The following is a 17,524-nucleotide window of genomic DNA, read 5'->3' as shown; positions in this document are numbered from 1 at the left end:
CGCCACATACAAAAACAAGTATTTGTGATTTTAATTAATCAGTTAGATCCCATATCCAATAGCCTACCCTGATTTACAAAAAAACGTGAAATGTCAACATATTCATGAGGCTGTATCTTAAAAACGCAACGATCGATTTCTCTGATTTTAACACATTTGTTTTGTCAGACTTTAAAGATATATCAGGCAAATTATTGGCGATTTTTAACGGTTGTTTAATTGGTGTCGGATGTCTTTAACATTATGAAAAGGACTAAAAGTACTCACGAAGATTGCTGATTGAGGTTCGTCAAACACGCCTTTTTCACCACGCAGATCCCGGTCTTCGGCAAGCAGTGGTGGGCGCGAAAAACCAAGCGCATGCGCATTGAGGCACAAAGTTAAAAATAGAGAGGAAATCCCCACCACCGGCACCGACGAATGTTCGTCTGACGAAGGTTGAAGCTGGATGTCCCTATTATCTGAACCATATCTGTCTTGGGGTAGGTCTTTTGATCTATTGATCCATTGTGGTCTCTTTCTCTGTTATAGAGATAGTTGTTAATAGAAATAATTTAGTGTAAGCTAAGTTCTTGTGAAAGGTGACTGATGTTTTTTGCTTCTTTGTGCAGCGCATGATCTGCGAAGATGCCGATTCAGAATCAGAGCTGGTGTTTGGACGACACCTGGAAGTGCTGTCATGTGTCAGTCTGGCTTCTGTACCCCTCTATCTCATTGACAACTTCAGCTTGCAACTGTATCCTTCATGTTTATAAAATAAAACAAAAATTGTGTTTCCTTTGAAATTTGTGATTCAAGTTTTAATAGTGTTAAGCATTTCATTCAAGATTCTTACACAAAAAGACTCTACTTTCTCAGACAGTCTAAAATGTTGAGACTCGACCTGATTTGTTAAGGTCCTTGAAAATGGTTTCACTGTATGAGAACTTGGAAAGGTGGCTATGGAGAGATATTGATGTTTTGCAAAATGATAGACCTGAATTAGAATACATGATTAATGTTTTTTGCTCTGCTTTTTGTTCAAGGAAAATCCTTGCCAATTATACATGTATATTTCTGTTGTGGTTATATCTGCAAACTTTATAAATGAGCTCCAAAATAAAATTGGTTCATAATTAATTGTCAATGTTTGGTTGCTTGAAGAACTTTCCAATCATTTGTCTGTACAGTCGAGTCTGCCCTGGCAACCTGCATCTCTTTGTAACAAAAACCTGCCCATTATGACTACCTCAAAGTAACCCTGACAAGGTTCTTTCCTGTATAATTCACCTTTCTATAACCAACACCTGTCTGTAAAAAAAGGAAAACGTTTACATTTAGTTGGCCCCATGGGTTGGTCATTATAGACATGTTTGACTGTAAAGTATATTTCCTTAGCGTCAGCCATCTGAATGCAGACACTCAATTTGGGCAGCTAGCCAACTTGTTGACTCCTCAGGTAAGCAAGTTTATTGTCAAGTGTAGGGCGGGGATGTAGTGCGCTGGATTTGTATCCAGTTGGCCGCTGTCAGCGTGAGTTTGTCCCCCCGTTGGTTCGGCGAGAGATTTATTTCTCCGAGTCAACTTTGTGTGCAGACTCTCCTCGGTGTCCGAACACCCCCGTGTGTACACGCAAGCACAAGACCAAGTGCGCACGAAAAAGATCCTGTAATCCATGTCAGAGTTTGGTGGGTTATAGAAACACGAAAATACCCAGCATGCTTCCTCCGAAAGCGGCGTATGGCTGCCTAAATGGTGGGGTAAAACCGGTCATACACGTAAAAGCCGTGGGAGTTTCAGCCCATGAACGAACAAACAAACAATTGTTTATTGTGAATGGTATCTCTGAGTGAGCATGCATATTACATTGTTAACTCATGTCACAGACATTGTTTGTCATTTTATACAGGAGTATTCAGAAATAGAGGGTGGTTATCTGTGTAAGTACATGTGTTGTATTAAATTTGGTTATCTAGAAGATTGGTGGTTTGCTGCAAAGTGTTTCTTCAGTTTTTATAGGTGTGCAGTGGTTTCTGTAGTATATTTGTTTGAAAAGTGAATGTTTTCTCTCCGGATTTGTCATACTTATGTTTTTAAAGTTGTACTAACAGTGCTACGTATTTTTACTACAGGAAGCTTTATTACTGCGAATTCCTCTGCACGAGAAATTCAGTGTTCCGCTGGCAGCAGCTCATGGTTTGTCAACCTCTGCATGGAAAGAGGGAGTTGCTACCACAGGAAAACCAACATTGGGTACAAAAAAAATCCTCTTTTTTTCCCCACTTTTTTTTTGCTGTTGGATTCTTGCTATTGACAGGTTATAGATGATTTTCAGAAATACCTCTTTTAGATTTGTATGTTTTGTGCAAGAGTTGTTTCTTTTGGAAACATTGGGACAAGCTGTTCCACATGAAATTATAAGCCAATCACTAGTAGTCTCCACACTTGGAGTTATTTATGGAATTTGTCTATTGTGCTCCCCCCGGGGGTTGGGGGGAAGAATTTACCCGATGCTCCCCAGCATGTCGTAAGAGGCGACTAACGGATTCTGTTTCTCCTTTTACCCTTGTTAAGTGTTTCTTGTATAGAATATAGTCAATGTTTGTAAAAATTTTAGTCAAGCAGTATGTAAGAAATGTTAAGTCCTTTGTACTGGAAACTTGCATTCTCCCAGTAAGGTTATATTGTACTACGTTGCAAGCCCCTGGAGCAATTTTTTGATTAGTGCTTTTGTGAACAAGAAACAATTAACAAGTGGCTCTATCCCATCTCCCCCCTTCCCCGTCGCGATATAACCCTTCGTGGTTGAAAACGACGTTAAACACCAAAGAAAGAAAGAAAGTCTATTGTGCTGCAAACTGAAATCACTAACACTGTAACTTTTCTTTATCCATAATGACTCTGTTAAGAGTAGTTTGCTGGATCTGTTACATAAATCCTAATCACAAGCAGTTTGCTGTTGCTTAGCACTGTGTTGAATTCCCATCAAACAATTTATTCACACATGGTTTGTGCTGGGAATTAGTTCTGGATCCTTGGTTCATTAAGCATGAACATTGATTGGATCAATCATTTTGGCTTGGAAACGATCAATTTCTGACATAAAAAATGATATAGACACAGAGTTTCAAAATGACCCATTGATTTTTATGGTGAATAAGTCAAATGGCCCATGTTCTGGTTTAATCCCTGTTCTCTTTCTCTATTGTGCAGACCCAGAAAAAGAACCTCTTTCATGCAGACAGCACTTGATTTTGCTGCTACCTGGCCCAGATTGTGCAACTGGTCAGCTCACTACCATTGTCATGCGCTCGCCGTCTGAAGTGTGCCCTGCTGTGTTTGAGGAACTTCACAAGGCCAGCTATTTCAGCTTTGACTGTAACACTGAGGTATGTGTAGGGAGGGGGAAGCTGGGCGTGGTGAGAAGAGGGTTGGAGCAAGGTATTTGTGTCATAAAAAAAATGCTGATGGTATTGATAAGATTTATACATCAGGAAATTTTACTTTGTTGGAACTCAAATTTACTTTTTGTGATGTACATGTTGCATTAAAGGGCAGCTGTTGGGTTGTGGCTCTCAAAGTCTGTTCATCAGAATGAGTTCTTATGTAACTGAAACTATACTTAAAAGTTACTTGGTGATTTTAACAGCTTGATAACACAAGTCCGAAGATTTTAGACATGCTACAATGTCTTTAATCGAAGAAAGTTTGCATTCTTGGCTGAGTCAATGCAGCCCGCTCGAAAATTACTTCCCTTGGACGCGTGACGTCAGCCGAGGAATCGGCCGGGTTGAACGGCGCTCTCTTTATACCGTGTAGTGAGCGCAATCGGGTTGTCTTGTCAAGCCCTAAAGCATACTTCATAGGTAGGTGAAGAGAAAATTAGGATGGGGTGTCTGCTCCCAGGCCAAAATTTCGCAGTAAAAAACGGAGTTTATGAAGTGTCTTCCGTCCCCCTCCAGCTTTTGTTCAGCCGAGGTGTTCCCACTTGAACCCTGTTTTTGTTCAACTTATTGGCATATAGTGTCACGCGTCGAGGGACACAAACACACACACACACAAACACACTCACACAGACACACACATGCACCCACAAACACACACACACACGCACACACACCACACACACACACACACCACACACGTGTAATCAATCACACACATACACAAACACACACACACACACACACACATACGTGTTATCACACACACACATACGTGTTATCACACACACACATACGTGTTATCACACACACACATATACGTGTTATCACACACACACACACACACACACACACACACACACACACACACACACACACACACACATACACACACACACACACACACACACACACACACACACACACACACACGATAACCATCACAATCACAGTTTGACAAATTCATCTTTGATTTTTTTGCGGCCGAACCCCCCTCCCCCATTTTCCACACAAGATCCACTGTTTCATCTTTGTCTTCGTCTCTCTTCCCTTTATCTTATCTCGTCCACCTACTTGAGTGAGTAACTGAAGAGGTATTGTCATTATCTCTTTCCTAGAGTTTCTCACCGACAGAGTTGGTTTTTGTCTTGAATTCAGTACCTCACACGTACACGGTAATTGGCGTGACACCTCAAGCGGACCTTCTTCAGTGTAAAGTGTCTGCTGACCAGGGACACGAGGGTCTGTGGTTGAGCAACTTTATGGTTTAACCGGGTGGACTGGGGGAGTAGCAACAGCATGGGAACCACTTTAGAAATAACTTGTGAAGGTTGCAGTTGGTCAGATCAAAGAAGAGAAGATGGGAACATGGGTCCTGAGAAGATACCACCACCCTAATACTTTACTTTGTGCAAGAATCAATCACGCGTACAGCATTACCGATGCCCAGCTGTACTCTGCATTGTACTGTAAACTTCGCAGCGGCCTTATCGGGTTCCTCGGATGACGTCACTGCCAGGCTAACGCTGCGGCGTCTCTTCTTGTGCTGACAGAGTTGTCGGTCGCGGATTTTGAGTCGTTTCGGCCTGCCAACTGCTTCGTTTTCTTGCGGATTGTGAGAACTAGCAGAAAGTTTCACTCATTTTCATGGTTTCAAACTAATGATAAAAGTATCTTCTTCTGGACCAAATCAACAGTCTTTAGTTGAATCAACTCGGGAAACTCTTAAACGCGTGTTTGCGTGCATTTTTGAGGCCAGGCAAGCCGACAGCTGCCCTTTAAATTGATAAATAATCCCATAGCAACTTTTTGAGAAGAGTTTTAGTGAAATAGATACTGTATTTTTTTTCACGTGTCTTGGGTCCCAGGGTTCATGGCTTGGTCTTGGACCAGGAAGAGAAATTTGTTACAGTTTCTCAGAGTCAGCTTTATGCATGCAGACTCATCGGTGCCTACACCAACCTTCATGTGCACAGCACGCACAGCAATCATTGTGCATTATGAAGATCTTGTAATTATGCTTGTTCGTCCAAATGTAAGACTAAGCCTGGTACCCCATGGTGTAACTCTACACCAAAACAGAGCATGCACCGTCCCATAAAGAAGGCAAGTGTGTCTGGCATTTATCATGTCAATAGTTAATGTCAAACTAGGATGAAGAAAATAACTCTTGTTTCGTTATCTTTTCAGGCATCTGAGAAGCAGCCTAAGGTACTCAAGGAAATAGCTGACAGGGTGGAGAGAGCTGTGTACAACTTGCCACTTTTGGCTGCTTCTGACTTCCACACAGTGGACAAAGTTTGGCTGCAGTCTGTGGTTCAGCTCATCAACAATGCGAAAAGTATAGCTGGCTTTAAATGCTTAATGTCAGATTCATCCTTTTAGGTTTAAGTGATGAATTAATATATATTTCTGATGTCCGTCGTTGCTGAAGTTAAATATGATGTAAAGTTTTCCAAGGACACACTGAGGCTGGCTTGCTGCCATATACCCATTTCTTTGTCTGTTTTAATATAGGTAGAAATTGCTTGATTTGTGACTTTCTTGGTTAACAATTGTCACAACAATTTCATTTGCAAGCACCTTGGATTCCACTTACCAAGGACACAGCAGTGTTAAAATTGAGATTTGCTCTTTTGAGAAATGCAGACATAATTTTTTGTCGTTTTCTGATTTCTTCATTTCACAGAGAAATGTGAGAAGAATGGAGAGGAATTTGCACTAACAACGGAGGATCTTGTCAACTGCATCATAGAGGGACAGGAGACTTTTCTTCAGCAGGGTGTGCAACAGGAACCAGGAGAGTTTCTTGAAAGTGAACCTTTAACCCACAAAGACTTTGTCGTTTTCCCAGGTAAGAAGATATTACTTACGTTTTTTTCGTTATTCACTTAAGTTTGAGTTTGTTTGTGCTACTTTAAGAGTATTGAAGATAGATTTCGTAAATAACTCTGTCGGATTTGTATGGGTCGGGAAGAATGAATACTCTTGCGTTTATTGAGGCAAGCTTTCAAAACGTGCTCCTTGTTCACATGTTTTAGACACACCCCTCGCTTGGGACTGGCCTATAATGTCACATGGAAAAGTTTGACTCACTAAGAGCAAGAGAATTCACTCTTTGATAACCGGACAGAGTTATTTCCAAACATCATCTATTGGCACAACAGTGTTTCACTCCTGCACATGTAGAATGAACTCAGTATGAGTCTTTGATAGCCTCTGAGGATAGCTGGGGAGCAAGTATTTTTGCAGTGGAAAGTGTCTGACTGCATTTTGCGGGAAAGAAAATTTTAACTTGAGTGAAATGATGACTGTAAAGGGGATATGGAGTAAGAAAAAAACCCAGCTTGGGTCTTAAAAAGAGCAAGGGTAGGGAGGAAAACGAACATGCAATGGAAAGGAGAAAGAGGGAATGAACAGTTCTGCAGGCGAATTACCAGTCATGGAGAGAGCAAATCAGTCAAACAGTGTCATGGGTGCAACTCTGCCGGCTACACGCCGGCAGCCGGTTTTTGGTTTCATCGGCTGCCGATGTTTTTGTTCCAGGAGAGTTTTTTTTTGGGCATTTTAAATACTAAAAAAGCTGGACCCCAACTTTTGCCGGTTTTTGGAATTTTCCAGGTTGCACCCATGCAGTGTTTCATTGATGCATACACAATTCTGTTTTTATTGTCCAGACTTGCAGGGGCCAGTTACAGAGTGGCCAGAGAGGCGAGCAATGTCTAACACTGAGTCTAAAGCCAAGGTGCTGAGACGTTACCAGTCCAACGAAAGTTGCAGCATGATGCTGTCATCCCCACTCGGGCCTGATGACTGTGAGTCCATGTCACGTCTTAAACATGTTGTAAAGTTTACTTTCTATCTTTGGTGGGCAGGAACACCAGTAAATGTGTACCTGCACAAGTTTCTGGTCAGCTTTTGAAAGTACATTGTATCATAGTTTTTTTTAAATCTATTCCAGCTTATTCTCTTGCATTTTGTTTTCTTTTTGATTTTCTGTTCTTTCCCTTGGCCTGAGCTGTATGTTGCCTACATCTGGAGTATGTGCATGTTCATTTTTGTTAGAGGTTTATTTCATTGCTGTGCAAAGTCATTTTACAAATTGTCAAGTAGCTCGGCATCAAGGTTGAGAAAAAAACCAGTGTTTTGATATATTTTTTATTTTGTTGTGATACATATTTTGAAAAGGATGGAAGGATGCTACAATTTTTTGACTCCCTGCTTATGTATGATGCTAAATCCTTTGTAAACAAGTGAGTCCTCCTGTCTCATATTAACAGCCGAAAAATAGTGCTGCATATCTACATGGTTTTAGAATACCGTGTTATGTTGTGCTCCTGTTAATTTATTTATTTTATATTCTCTGCTTTGGCTGTGCACCATACTAAGCCTTACTATATAGTGGTTTTCAATGCAGCTTCACTGGATGCCAAAGACATGTTGAAATGGTTCAAACCAGATGGCTCGGCTGTTCAGGACGATCTTTCACCTGTGAAGGTAAAACACTGTATTTGAACGGATTTTGAGAGGTTTGTTCTGTCATACCTGTTGGGACCTATAGTGTGTAATACAACTGTTTTTAAGTTGCAGCATTTGTCTCTTTATTTTTTTGGGGGTGGGGGGGGGGGGGGCTGATGAAGGACAGCATAACATTCATCAAAGCTCTTTGCTGAGAAACCTATTCATGTGCTGAGATTTGCATCAGACTGCAACATTTTGAATGTAAATGTCAGAATTGTTCAGGACCCTCTAGAATTTTCAGAACTTTGCTTTTCTTCAGTGGGAGTCCTGATTCATAGAACATTATTGTAGACGAACAATTTCGGTTTCGGAGTGCATATTTATTAATTTAACAAAAAGAATACAAATTTTGGAGATCTCCAAATTCTTGATACCTTTCTCACTGTATGTTGTAGTGGTGAAAACATTGTTGCTGACAAAAATTGGTTTGCTTGTGTTCAGCCAGCTGTGCGGCCTCAGCGTATGTACAGCTATGACGAGAAAGCCTTGCAGTGGCCAGCCTGCAAAGATCTCCAGTATCATGACATCTAGTAAGTTTACTTAATATTATTCTTGATACTATAGTTCTATATTTTATTTTCCTCTTTGTTTAACTTTTGTCTGAACGCTATCCTTTGGGGTAGGATTGGGGGGATGGGATTGGGTTGGAAGCGAAAAAGGGGAAGGACTATTTTGTTTATGCTGTTCTCTTGAGGTTATTTCATCTTTTAGCTGGGAAAATACATACATTGTGTTCCAGTTTGTTACAGGCATGTTATTTATTTGGATGTAAAAGCAGCACCTTTTTATCGTTTGTCCAAGTTCCCTTTCAGAAAAATGAATTGTACACACTTTCCTCAATTTTCTTCACAAGGTTATGAGTTATCATAACTTAGAAATGTTTTCTCTCCTGCAACTTTAACACAAATTTTATCCAGTGGAACACTCAACACCCCTTTTTAAGAATTTGTCCATCTATAAATTTACCACCATTTTAGTACTCTCCCTCTTCATTTTCTCAGATTTGTGTCGGTTTTCCACTGTAGTGACATTTCTTTCTCGCCAGCTATGAGCACATCAAGCGATGCGAGAAACAAGAACAATTCTACCAAAAGTTCAGAGACCACATCATACTGGAGGAGAGCCACCATGTTTGTAGCAAGAAACCCCATGTCCCTGCACTCAGGTTCCGCGGACGTCAACACCGGCGGGAGATGGACGTCAGTTGTGGTGGGAGCAAGCTCACCCCCATCTCCAGAACACTTTCGTCATCCTCTCTTCTTGCAGCTACGCCGTCAGCAAAGCACCAACGAGACAGATTGTCTGCTGGAAGAGAAAACAAAAGGGATTCAAGAAGGGGGTCTTCAGCTTCACAGTCCAGACAGTCGTCGCAAGAAAGTGCACATTTTCCTGCCCCACAGTCCAGGGTGAAGAGGGAGAAGTCGTTCAGCAAAGGAGGAGATGGGAGGCTGAAGCAGTCTCCAGAGTTGCTGCTTTCAGACACCAGCAGCCAAAATTCTTCCTTCTTCCAGCCTAGCACCTCCACCCCAACCTTACTACCTTTCAGAAAAATGCCGCAAGCACCCCATACTGTCAACATTTTTACTCCCCCCTTGTCACAGAGGAGACTGAGTCAGATGGCTCAGGGAAGCATGGGCTCAGAGAGAGAAAGTCCCAGATTGAGGAAATCATTGTCTTCAGTGTCTGTGACCTCTTCTGGAGACGGCCAAGATCGACGCCTGTCCAGCGAAAGTCTCAGTAGCCAAGGGTCGGCCAGTGATCTTGCTTCTTTGTCATCCAAGGAGTCTCGCTCACAAAGACATAAGAGGGTGAGTTTTATTAATTGTTCTTGTGTATTTATTTAATTTTTTGTAATGTTTGTTCAGTTCTGTTCTTCTGTTCCTTGTGCAAAGTCTGAGGGAAACATGGTCTAGGAGTTTTTATTTCAAGAATGAAAAACCAACGTCCATCTCCCTTCCTATTTTTCATTTTGTAACTTGTTGTTAGATAAGTTTTTTTAATTTATTTATTTACTTTTGACTCAAAGAGGTGATGCAAGTGGGAGTTCCTATTTGAAATAATCTATTACAGCTGTCATTGAACGTATATCCTTATTGCTGGTTTTGTTGTGCAGAAACTGGAGGAGATAGTATCACAGGTGTTGGTGGATGCCGGCGTCACAACCAGCGACATCATCTACAGTTCCTGCCTCACCAAGCTCTACCAAGTCACCAAGTTTTTTGTCATGGTTAGTTGCAAAGAAGGAAAGACATACACACTTGTGGGCAAAAACAGAAATGCTTATTGTAACCTTCTCCCCTCCATCACTCACCAATGAAACTTCTTTTTTATATTTAGTCAAGTTTTGACTAAATATTTTAACATCGAGGGGGAATCGAAACGAGGGTCGTGGTGTATGTGCGTGTGTGTGTGTGTCTGTCTGTCTGTCTGTGTGTGTGTAGAGCGATTCAGACTAAACTACTGGACCGATCTTTATGAAATTTGACATGAGAGTTCCTGGGTATGAAATCCCCGAACGTTTTTTTCATTTTTTTGATAAATGTCTTTGATGACGTCATATCCGGCTTTTCGTGAAAGTTGAGGCGGCACTGTCACGCCCTCATTTTTCAACCAAATTGGTTGAAAGTTTGGTCAAGTAATCTTCGACGAAGCCCGGACTTCGGTATTGCATTTCAGCTTGGTGGCTTAAAAATTAATTAATGACTTTGGTCATTAAAAATCTGAAAATTGTAAAAAAAAAAAAAAAAATTTATAAAACGATCCAAATTTACGTTTATCTTATTCTCCATCATTTGCTGATTCCAAAAACATATAAATATGTTATATTCGGATTAAAAACAAGCTCTGAAAATTAAATATATAAAAATTATTATCAAAATTAAATTGTCCAAATCAATTTAAAAACACTTTCATCTTATTCCTTGTCGGTTCCTGATTCCAAAAACATATAGATATGATATGTTTGGATTAAAAACACGCTCAGAAAGTTAAAACAAAGAGAGGTACAGAAAAGCGTGCTATCCTTCTTAGCGCAACTACTACCCCGCTCTTCTTGTCAATTTCACTGCCTTTGCCATGAGCGGTGGACTGACGATGCTACGAGTATACGGTCTTGCTGAAAAATGGCATTGCGTTCAGTTTCATTCTGTGAGTTTGACAGCTACTTGACTAAATATTGTATTTTCGCCTTACGCGACTTGTTTTATTACTAAGAACACTTTTGAAGTATCACATTTTTATTTTTATGAATCCCAAAATGTTACCACAAACCAAGATTATGCAAGATTATGCATCTGTTCCCTTTATTTTTTTCTGAAAGTAAATCCCTAATGAGTCAAGACTTCTTTTTGTGAAAAAAAGCTTAACATTATTAAGTTTAAAAAATGGAAAGGTAATGACCCGACACTGAAAAGAATCATTCAGACGTAGCGAAACATTTTTTGCATGATATTTCAATGGCTGTGTGAAGTAACTGAGTTTATACATTTCAGTTTGTGTCTCCGAGTCTGAATAGTATGATTTGTGTTCAAGATTTTACATATATTTCTTATTCTCTTTTTGTCATTGTTACGATACCAAATATCACAATAAGCTCTCCTGAGAACAGTTGATTGATAAGTGTTTCTTATTATTTAAGTTATTGAGACATCCCAGTGCACTAAGGGATTTATAGAGCAAATCGAGAAAATTCATTATTGAACAAAGCGCGTAGCGCTGAGTTCAATAATTATTTTCGAGATTTGCTCTATAAATCCCTTAGTGCACTGGGATTGTTTCAATAATGATATTGTCAGTACCGCCAGAGAAAAAAGAAGATTCAAAACGCACATTTTGCAACGCGCATTTGGATAGGCGTAACTGTGTGGTCAGGTTTGTGTCAGATCTACTTTTGTGTGGGCTGTCTCAAGTGTGTCGTGCTTTCGTCACACGCAAACTCTTGTTTTAATTTCTGTTGGTAAATTCCAGTGTAGCGTTAAGCTAAAAAGTGATGATCTTTCATAGAGACCTCATTTAAACTCGGAGAAAGGACTGTGCTCTTAGTTATTTGCGATTCGAAATCTTCATCGAGCTTCGACAGATTGACTGTGCAGAGTGTTGCCCCTTGAATTGACTCCGGCCAAGGCCAGAGAAAAAAGAAGATTCAAAACGCACATTTTGCAACGCGCATTTGGATAGGCGTAACTGTGTGGTCAGGTTTGTGTCAGATCTACTTTTGTGTGGGCTGTCTCAAGTGTGTCGTGCTTTCGTCACACGCAAACTCTTGTTTTAATTTCTGTTGGTAAATTCCAGTGTAGCGTTAAGCTAAAAAGTGATGATCTTTCATAGAGACCTCATTTAAACTCGGAGAAAGGACTGTGCTCTTAGTTATTTGCGATTCGAAATCTTCATCGAGCTTCGACAGATTGACTGTGCAGAGTGTTGCCCCTTGAATTGACTCCGGCCAAGGCCACGGTTAGCACATTTTCAAAGTAAATGTGGTATGTTTCTCGTGTTGTATCTTCACTCATCGGGGAGACTGGTACTATATATATGAACCGTAAGAATGCTGTGAACCCTACACGTATTATGTCCCCATCGTTTGTTTGTTCACAGTTTGTCCAACATGTTAATTTGCTGCGGGGTTTATGTCGTCTGCTAGGCGGCTAGGGCAATCGAACCACGGCACTGCACTGCAGTCTCATTTCAAAAACAACAATTGCTCGTCTGCACGCATGAGGCAGGCTGGTAATAAGTTTTATACATGGTAAGAACGTTCTTAACCCTACACGTTTTGGATTCCGATTGTTGTTGCCTTGAAATAATAATTCGGAAACCATTCATTTACTGAACTGATGCAGTCGTATTTCAGTGTAATCTAGTCTGCTACGTATATATTCCAAATGCTGATCTAGTTCAGTGGTACGTTATCGGAATAACACTTGTGTTTTCTGTTAGCTGCTGGGAATTGTATACTAACTCATCATTTGGTAATGTGGATAATAAGCTACGGCATAATTATGAGAAGATTCTTCGCAAGTCGAAACTGAAAAATAGACACAGCGGGTTCTATTTTTAGATCAGTGGCAACTGTGGCACAGGCACATGCAATCTGTCAGAAAAAAACCACTTCTGCTTTAATTGAGAAGCAGGACATTTATGGTATTTTGGTATTGTGGAGAATATAAGCTACATGTCATTAATTAATTCTGAGGATGAGAGTACGGGCGGAAGAATACGCTCTGTGGAAAAGTTAGCGCACTCAGTTTTAGCGCATCGCCATTAGCCAATCAACTGGTTCACATCAGTCATGTGACACCAGTACTTACTGACAATTATTATTATATGTGTGCAGCAATTGCCTGACTCTCGCAACCTGAAGGAAGAGATGAAGAGTATTGCTGAAAAACAAGTGGAGCAGGTGAGACTTTAAGGATGTAGACTGTTTTGAGGAGTCAAGATACATTCCAGGGGTCCCCAGAGATGCTCTGCCTAGAGGGTCTCAGGACCCCCAGGTATAATTTGTAGGGGGTCCAAGGACCTCCTCAGCAGAAATTTAGAGGGTCCGAAAACCAGGAGGACTTTTAGAAGTTATGTGAGACGTCCACAAACTCGTTATTTGTTATACCACTTATATTTATCTTGCCATTAAATGTGCGTCCAAACAGATCCCGCAGTAAATTTTCTAGTCTTCGAAATCCAACCAAGTGTAAGTGCTTGTCCATTTTGTATGGCAACTAGCAGATTACACAAGTACTGACAGTACAAAGTTAGTGTGTCCCGAGACCCGCTCTTTTCAAGTTTAGTGCATCACGGGACCCCCTCCATGAATATGTCATAAGTTGTTTTTGGCTTCTAGTACGTAAAAGACGCAGGGACGCTCAGTTCGGAGAGCCCTGCATTCTTACAAACGCAAGCACGCACACATGATCAAGGGGGAGGGGAACAAAAGTACTCCTGTTGGCTGCCTGTTTTAGTAGAATGCTGCATTGGTACAGTTGTATGAATCTGAGGACATATCAGGAATCAGGAATTTTACGCCGCTTGGAACCTTTTTAGGTTATTTGCGCGACGGGGGTGAGAGCGCACCGCCTATACGTTAAAAACAAACTAAGGACCTATCAATTTCTGTGTGTCCTCATAAAAACATCTAACATGTTACTTCAAGTAACCCCTAGTTTAGGACACCCCATAACCTATACAATTTCCTATCATTGTTTGGGTGTTTGAGGAGCTGGGGGGTAACGAGGGACGTAAAGCACCCAACATACACGCCGACCCCAGTCCTCTTATTTTAGCTTCCCTAATTTAAAATGTTTAAAAGCTGGTTTAAAAGTGATTCTCTAGATTTTAGAGCAGAGGGCCGCTTGTGGCACCTCTGCTTATTGCTGTTGAGAAAGCAGCAACAGATTTTGCCTGGACCACCTGCTCGTCTAGTGCATTCCACTCAGCCACCGTCTGCACGAAAAAGGAGCGTCGATACTGCTCTGTGCTGGCGTCTGGAATGATGTAGCCACGGGTGTTGTTGTAAGAGTACTTGGTGACGATGTTACTTGCTACGCAATCGGGAAAGGTGTTGGCCCGTATTTTCCTCTTCTCTTTATCTATTGGTTTCAGGAAGTTTTCTGGAGGTATTGTTGGGGTATGTCCCTCAATGATTTTGAAGAGAGTGGTGAGTCGCTGTTGTTTTCTGCGCTCTTGTAGAGATGGTAGATTTAGGTCCCGTAGCATCTTTGTTACACATCCTGGGTCTTGGGAACGGTAGTCGCGCTTTATGAATCTTGCCGCTTGTTTCTGAATCCGCTCAAGTTTTGTTTTGTCATCGACTAGGTGTGGATCCCACACTGTTGCTCCATAGTCGAGGGTGGACCTTATGAGGGAGATGTATGCCATTCGTCGCAGTTCTATGGTTGCGATGTGCTTAGACCATTTGAGGTCTGCTGAGATCTCGATCCCTAGATATGGGCTTTGGTCGACGTGCCGTAGGATTTCCTTGTTGAGTTCGTAGATGTACGTTGTGTTTTTCTTAGTGGGGAGGACAAAGCACTTTTTGGCGTTGAATCGCATGCCCCATTGGTTGGCCCATACTTCTAGTTTTTCAAGGTCCTCTTGAAGGGTGATGTGGTCCTGGAAGGAGTGGATTTCTCGGTATAACAGGCAGTCGTCAGCGAATAATCGTACTGTTGAATTCACTTGCCCAGGAAGGTCATTCACATGGCACAGGAAAAGCAATGGGCCTAGGACAGTGCCCTGTGGTACTCCTGAGTCGACGGTTGCTCCCTCTGAGTGTTCTCCCTCCAGGATGACTTTCATGGTTCTATTGCACAGGAATCTTGTGATCCAATCGTGTATGGGTCCCTTGATGCCGTAGTGTTCCAATTTGTGGAGGAGCTTGGAGTGGGGGACCGTGTCAAACGCCTTGCTGAAGTCGAGGATAATAATGTCGCTCTGCACTCCAGCATTGTTTGTTTTCTGTAAGTCGTTCATGGTCGTCAATAGCTGCGTTTCACAGGAGAAGCCTGATCTAAACCCATGGTTTCTGTCCGTAAGGATTTTGTATTTCTCCAGGTGAAGATGGATGTGGTGGCTGATAATGTGTTCAAGCAGCTTGCATGCAACGGATGTTAGGGACACCGGTCGGTAGTTTTCAGCTCTGTTTTTATCTCCCTTTTTGAAAACGCAGGCTACGTTGGCAGTTAGCCAGTCTGCGGGCAGGTGTCCTGTTTCCATAGAGTGTCTATATATGCAGGTTAGAGGTGCCGCGAGAATGTCGGCACAGTTTTTCAGGACCTTACTGGAAATTTCATCTGGGCCGCAAGCTTTTGAAGGGTTTAGGTTTCTTAATAATTTGGCAACCCCTTCTTCCGTGATGACAAGGTCGGAGATGTGAGGCTGTTGGGGACTATGCATTTGTGGGGGAGGCGATCCGTCTTCTCTTGTGAATACCGAGCGGAACTGTTGTAGGAGGATTTTTGCTTTTGACAGACTGTCGGTGACGAGTCTCGTTCCCTGCATTTGATACATAGATCCTGTAAAACATTTTTCCATGGATTGTAAAAGCACTGTTCAATTTTCACTGAAATATTCCACATAAAAGCAAAAAATAAAAGTATTGACAGAGATGTCCCGGGTAACTGCTTGTTGAAAACGTTTTTTTTCAAAAGGGGATTGGAGCATAGATGGATTACTGGAACACCAAAGGACTACTTTGTACTGCAAACATTTCAAAAAAACTTTTTTATTTGCTCTCTGCGAAAAGGACAGTGTGTGTACTTCATTTTACTTAACTGTCTTTGTACTGTGTATTTGTGTTGAAGGTTGTGGACCTGGAGCGAAGGAGACAGGATCTTGCGGTCAAGAAGAAACTCCGCAAATCCAGTCTTGTTGCTGAAAAAGCCAGCAAGGCTGATCTCCAGTGACCAGATGATCGCCCCCTCCCCCCCCCCCCCCCCCCCCCAAATCCATTCTCAGATAAGTGAGATTCTTCCGAGCTGTTTGTAGAAATAGTACTTGCAGGAACAGAACTTGTCATTACTTCTACGCATTGATATAGGCGTTTCTCTTTTTTTCTGTAAATCCAACCTGTAAATTACAGTGCAAAGTCTTTCTGCATTTGATACCGATGTTATGCTTGTTTGAATTCAGTAGGTCATGTTTGAATTTTATCATAGTGTGTGTGGAAGGGAGAGAGAGAGAGACAGAGACAGAGAGAGAGAGAGAGAGAGAGACAGACAAGACAAGACAAGACAAGACAAGATCTTTATTATCGAGGGTTATAGATAAGCAAGAATATTGCTTTTTTACATCCAGCCCCCGCCCTAATATAGGGTCAACAAGAACAGAAAACAATATAATCAAAGAACTATCACATCAAACTTAACACATTATAACTGTATATATACAGATACAAATTTAAAAATAAATTGTCATACTGCATTTTAAGTACAATTGTCAATGATAAAAAGTGTCATTTTTTAACATAACTTAATCTAGATCTGAATATTATTATAATTTTGTTTAACATGCACATACATTTTAAATAAATTGACGAACCATTCAGCACATGTTTAGTTGCATTATGTGTGACATATAATTTTTTTTGAAGATGTATGTGTTTGTTTTATGTTTAAGAAAAATAGGCAGTGAGTTCCATAGGACAGCACCTGAATAAAGAAGGCTTGATTTGAAAAGGTCAATACGTGGAATCGGTGTTATGATTTTTAGTCTGTTATAGTTCAAAATAAAAGTATCACGTAATGTCTCCGGTGCATACCCTGACATCAATTTATGCATTATAACACCTTTATTATACATCAATCTTTTTTGAAATGATAATACTTGCAATTTTTGAGTCACTTGAGAAAAAGTGACTATGTAATCGGTCAGTGTTAGTCTGTCCGGCCGGCCGTCCGGCCGGCCGGCCGTCCGTAGACACCACCTTAACGTTGGACTTTTCTCGGAAACTATCAAAGCGATCGGGCTCATATTTTGTTTAGTCGTGACCTCCAATGACCTCTACACTTTAACGATGGTTTCGTTGACCTTTGACCTTTTTCAAGGTCACAGGTCAGCGTCAAAGGAAAAATTAGACATTTTATATCTTT

The 17,524-nt window shown here is 41.1% G+C and overlaps 1 protein-coding gene across 1 annotated transcript in view; it reads left to right on the top strand.

Annotated features, from left to right (window-relative positions):
• Positions 1-16,355, top strand: part of LOC138968897 (mdm2-binding protein-like) — a 31,765-nt gene extending 15,410 nt beyond the window's left edge. Inside the window, exons 8-20 of the mRNA XM_070341573.1 lie at positions 612-736; positions 1,384-1,438; positions 2,112-2,232; positions 3,193-3,368; positions 5,613-5,763; positions 6,112-6,276; positions 7,100-7,237; positions 7,840-7,919; positions 8,385-8,473; positions 8,989-9,751; positions 10,057-10,170; positions 13,276-13,341; positions 16,238-16,355. Coding sequence (XP_070197674.1) covers positions 612-736; positions 1,384-1,438; positions 2,112-2,232; positions 3,193-3,368; positions 5,613-5,763; positions 6,112-6,276; positions 7,100-7,237; positions 7,840-7,919; positions 8,385-8,473; positions 8,989-9,751; positions 10,057-10,170; positions 13,276-13,341; positions 16,238-16,339 — 2,145 coding nt within the window. The 3' untranslated portion in view covers positions 16,340-16,355. The remainder of the gene's footprint in view (positions 1-611; positions 737-1,383; positions 1,439-2,111; positions 2,233-3,192; positions 3,369-5,612; positions 5,764-6,111; positions 6,277-7,099; positions 7,238-7,839; positions 7,920-8,384; positions 8,474-8,988; positions 9,752-10,056; positions 10,171-13,275; positions 13,342-16,237) is intronic.
• The last annotated feature ends 1,169 nt before the right edge of the window (positions 16,356-17,524 follow it).

The sequence above is a fragment of the Littorina saxatilis genome, linkage group LG1 (genome assembly GCF_037325665.1).
Source record: "Littorina saxatilis isolate snail1 linkage group LG1, US_GU_Lsax_2.0, whole genome shotgun sequence".
Lineage (NCBI taxonomy): Eukaryota > Metazoa > Mollusca > Gastropoda > Littorinimorpha > Littorinidae > Littorina > Littorina saxatilis.
This window is presented reverse-complemented; position numbering and strand designations above follow the sequence as displayed.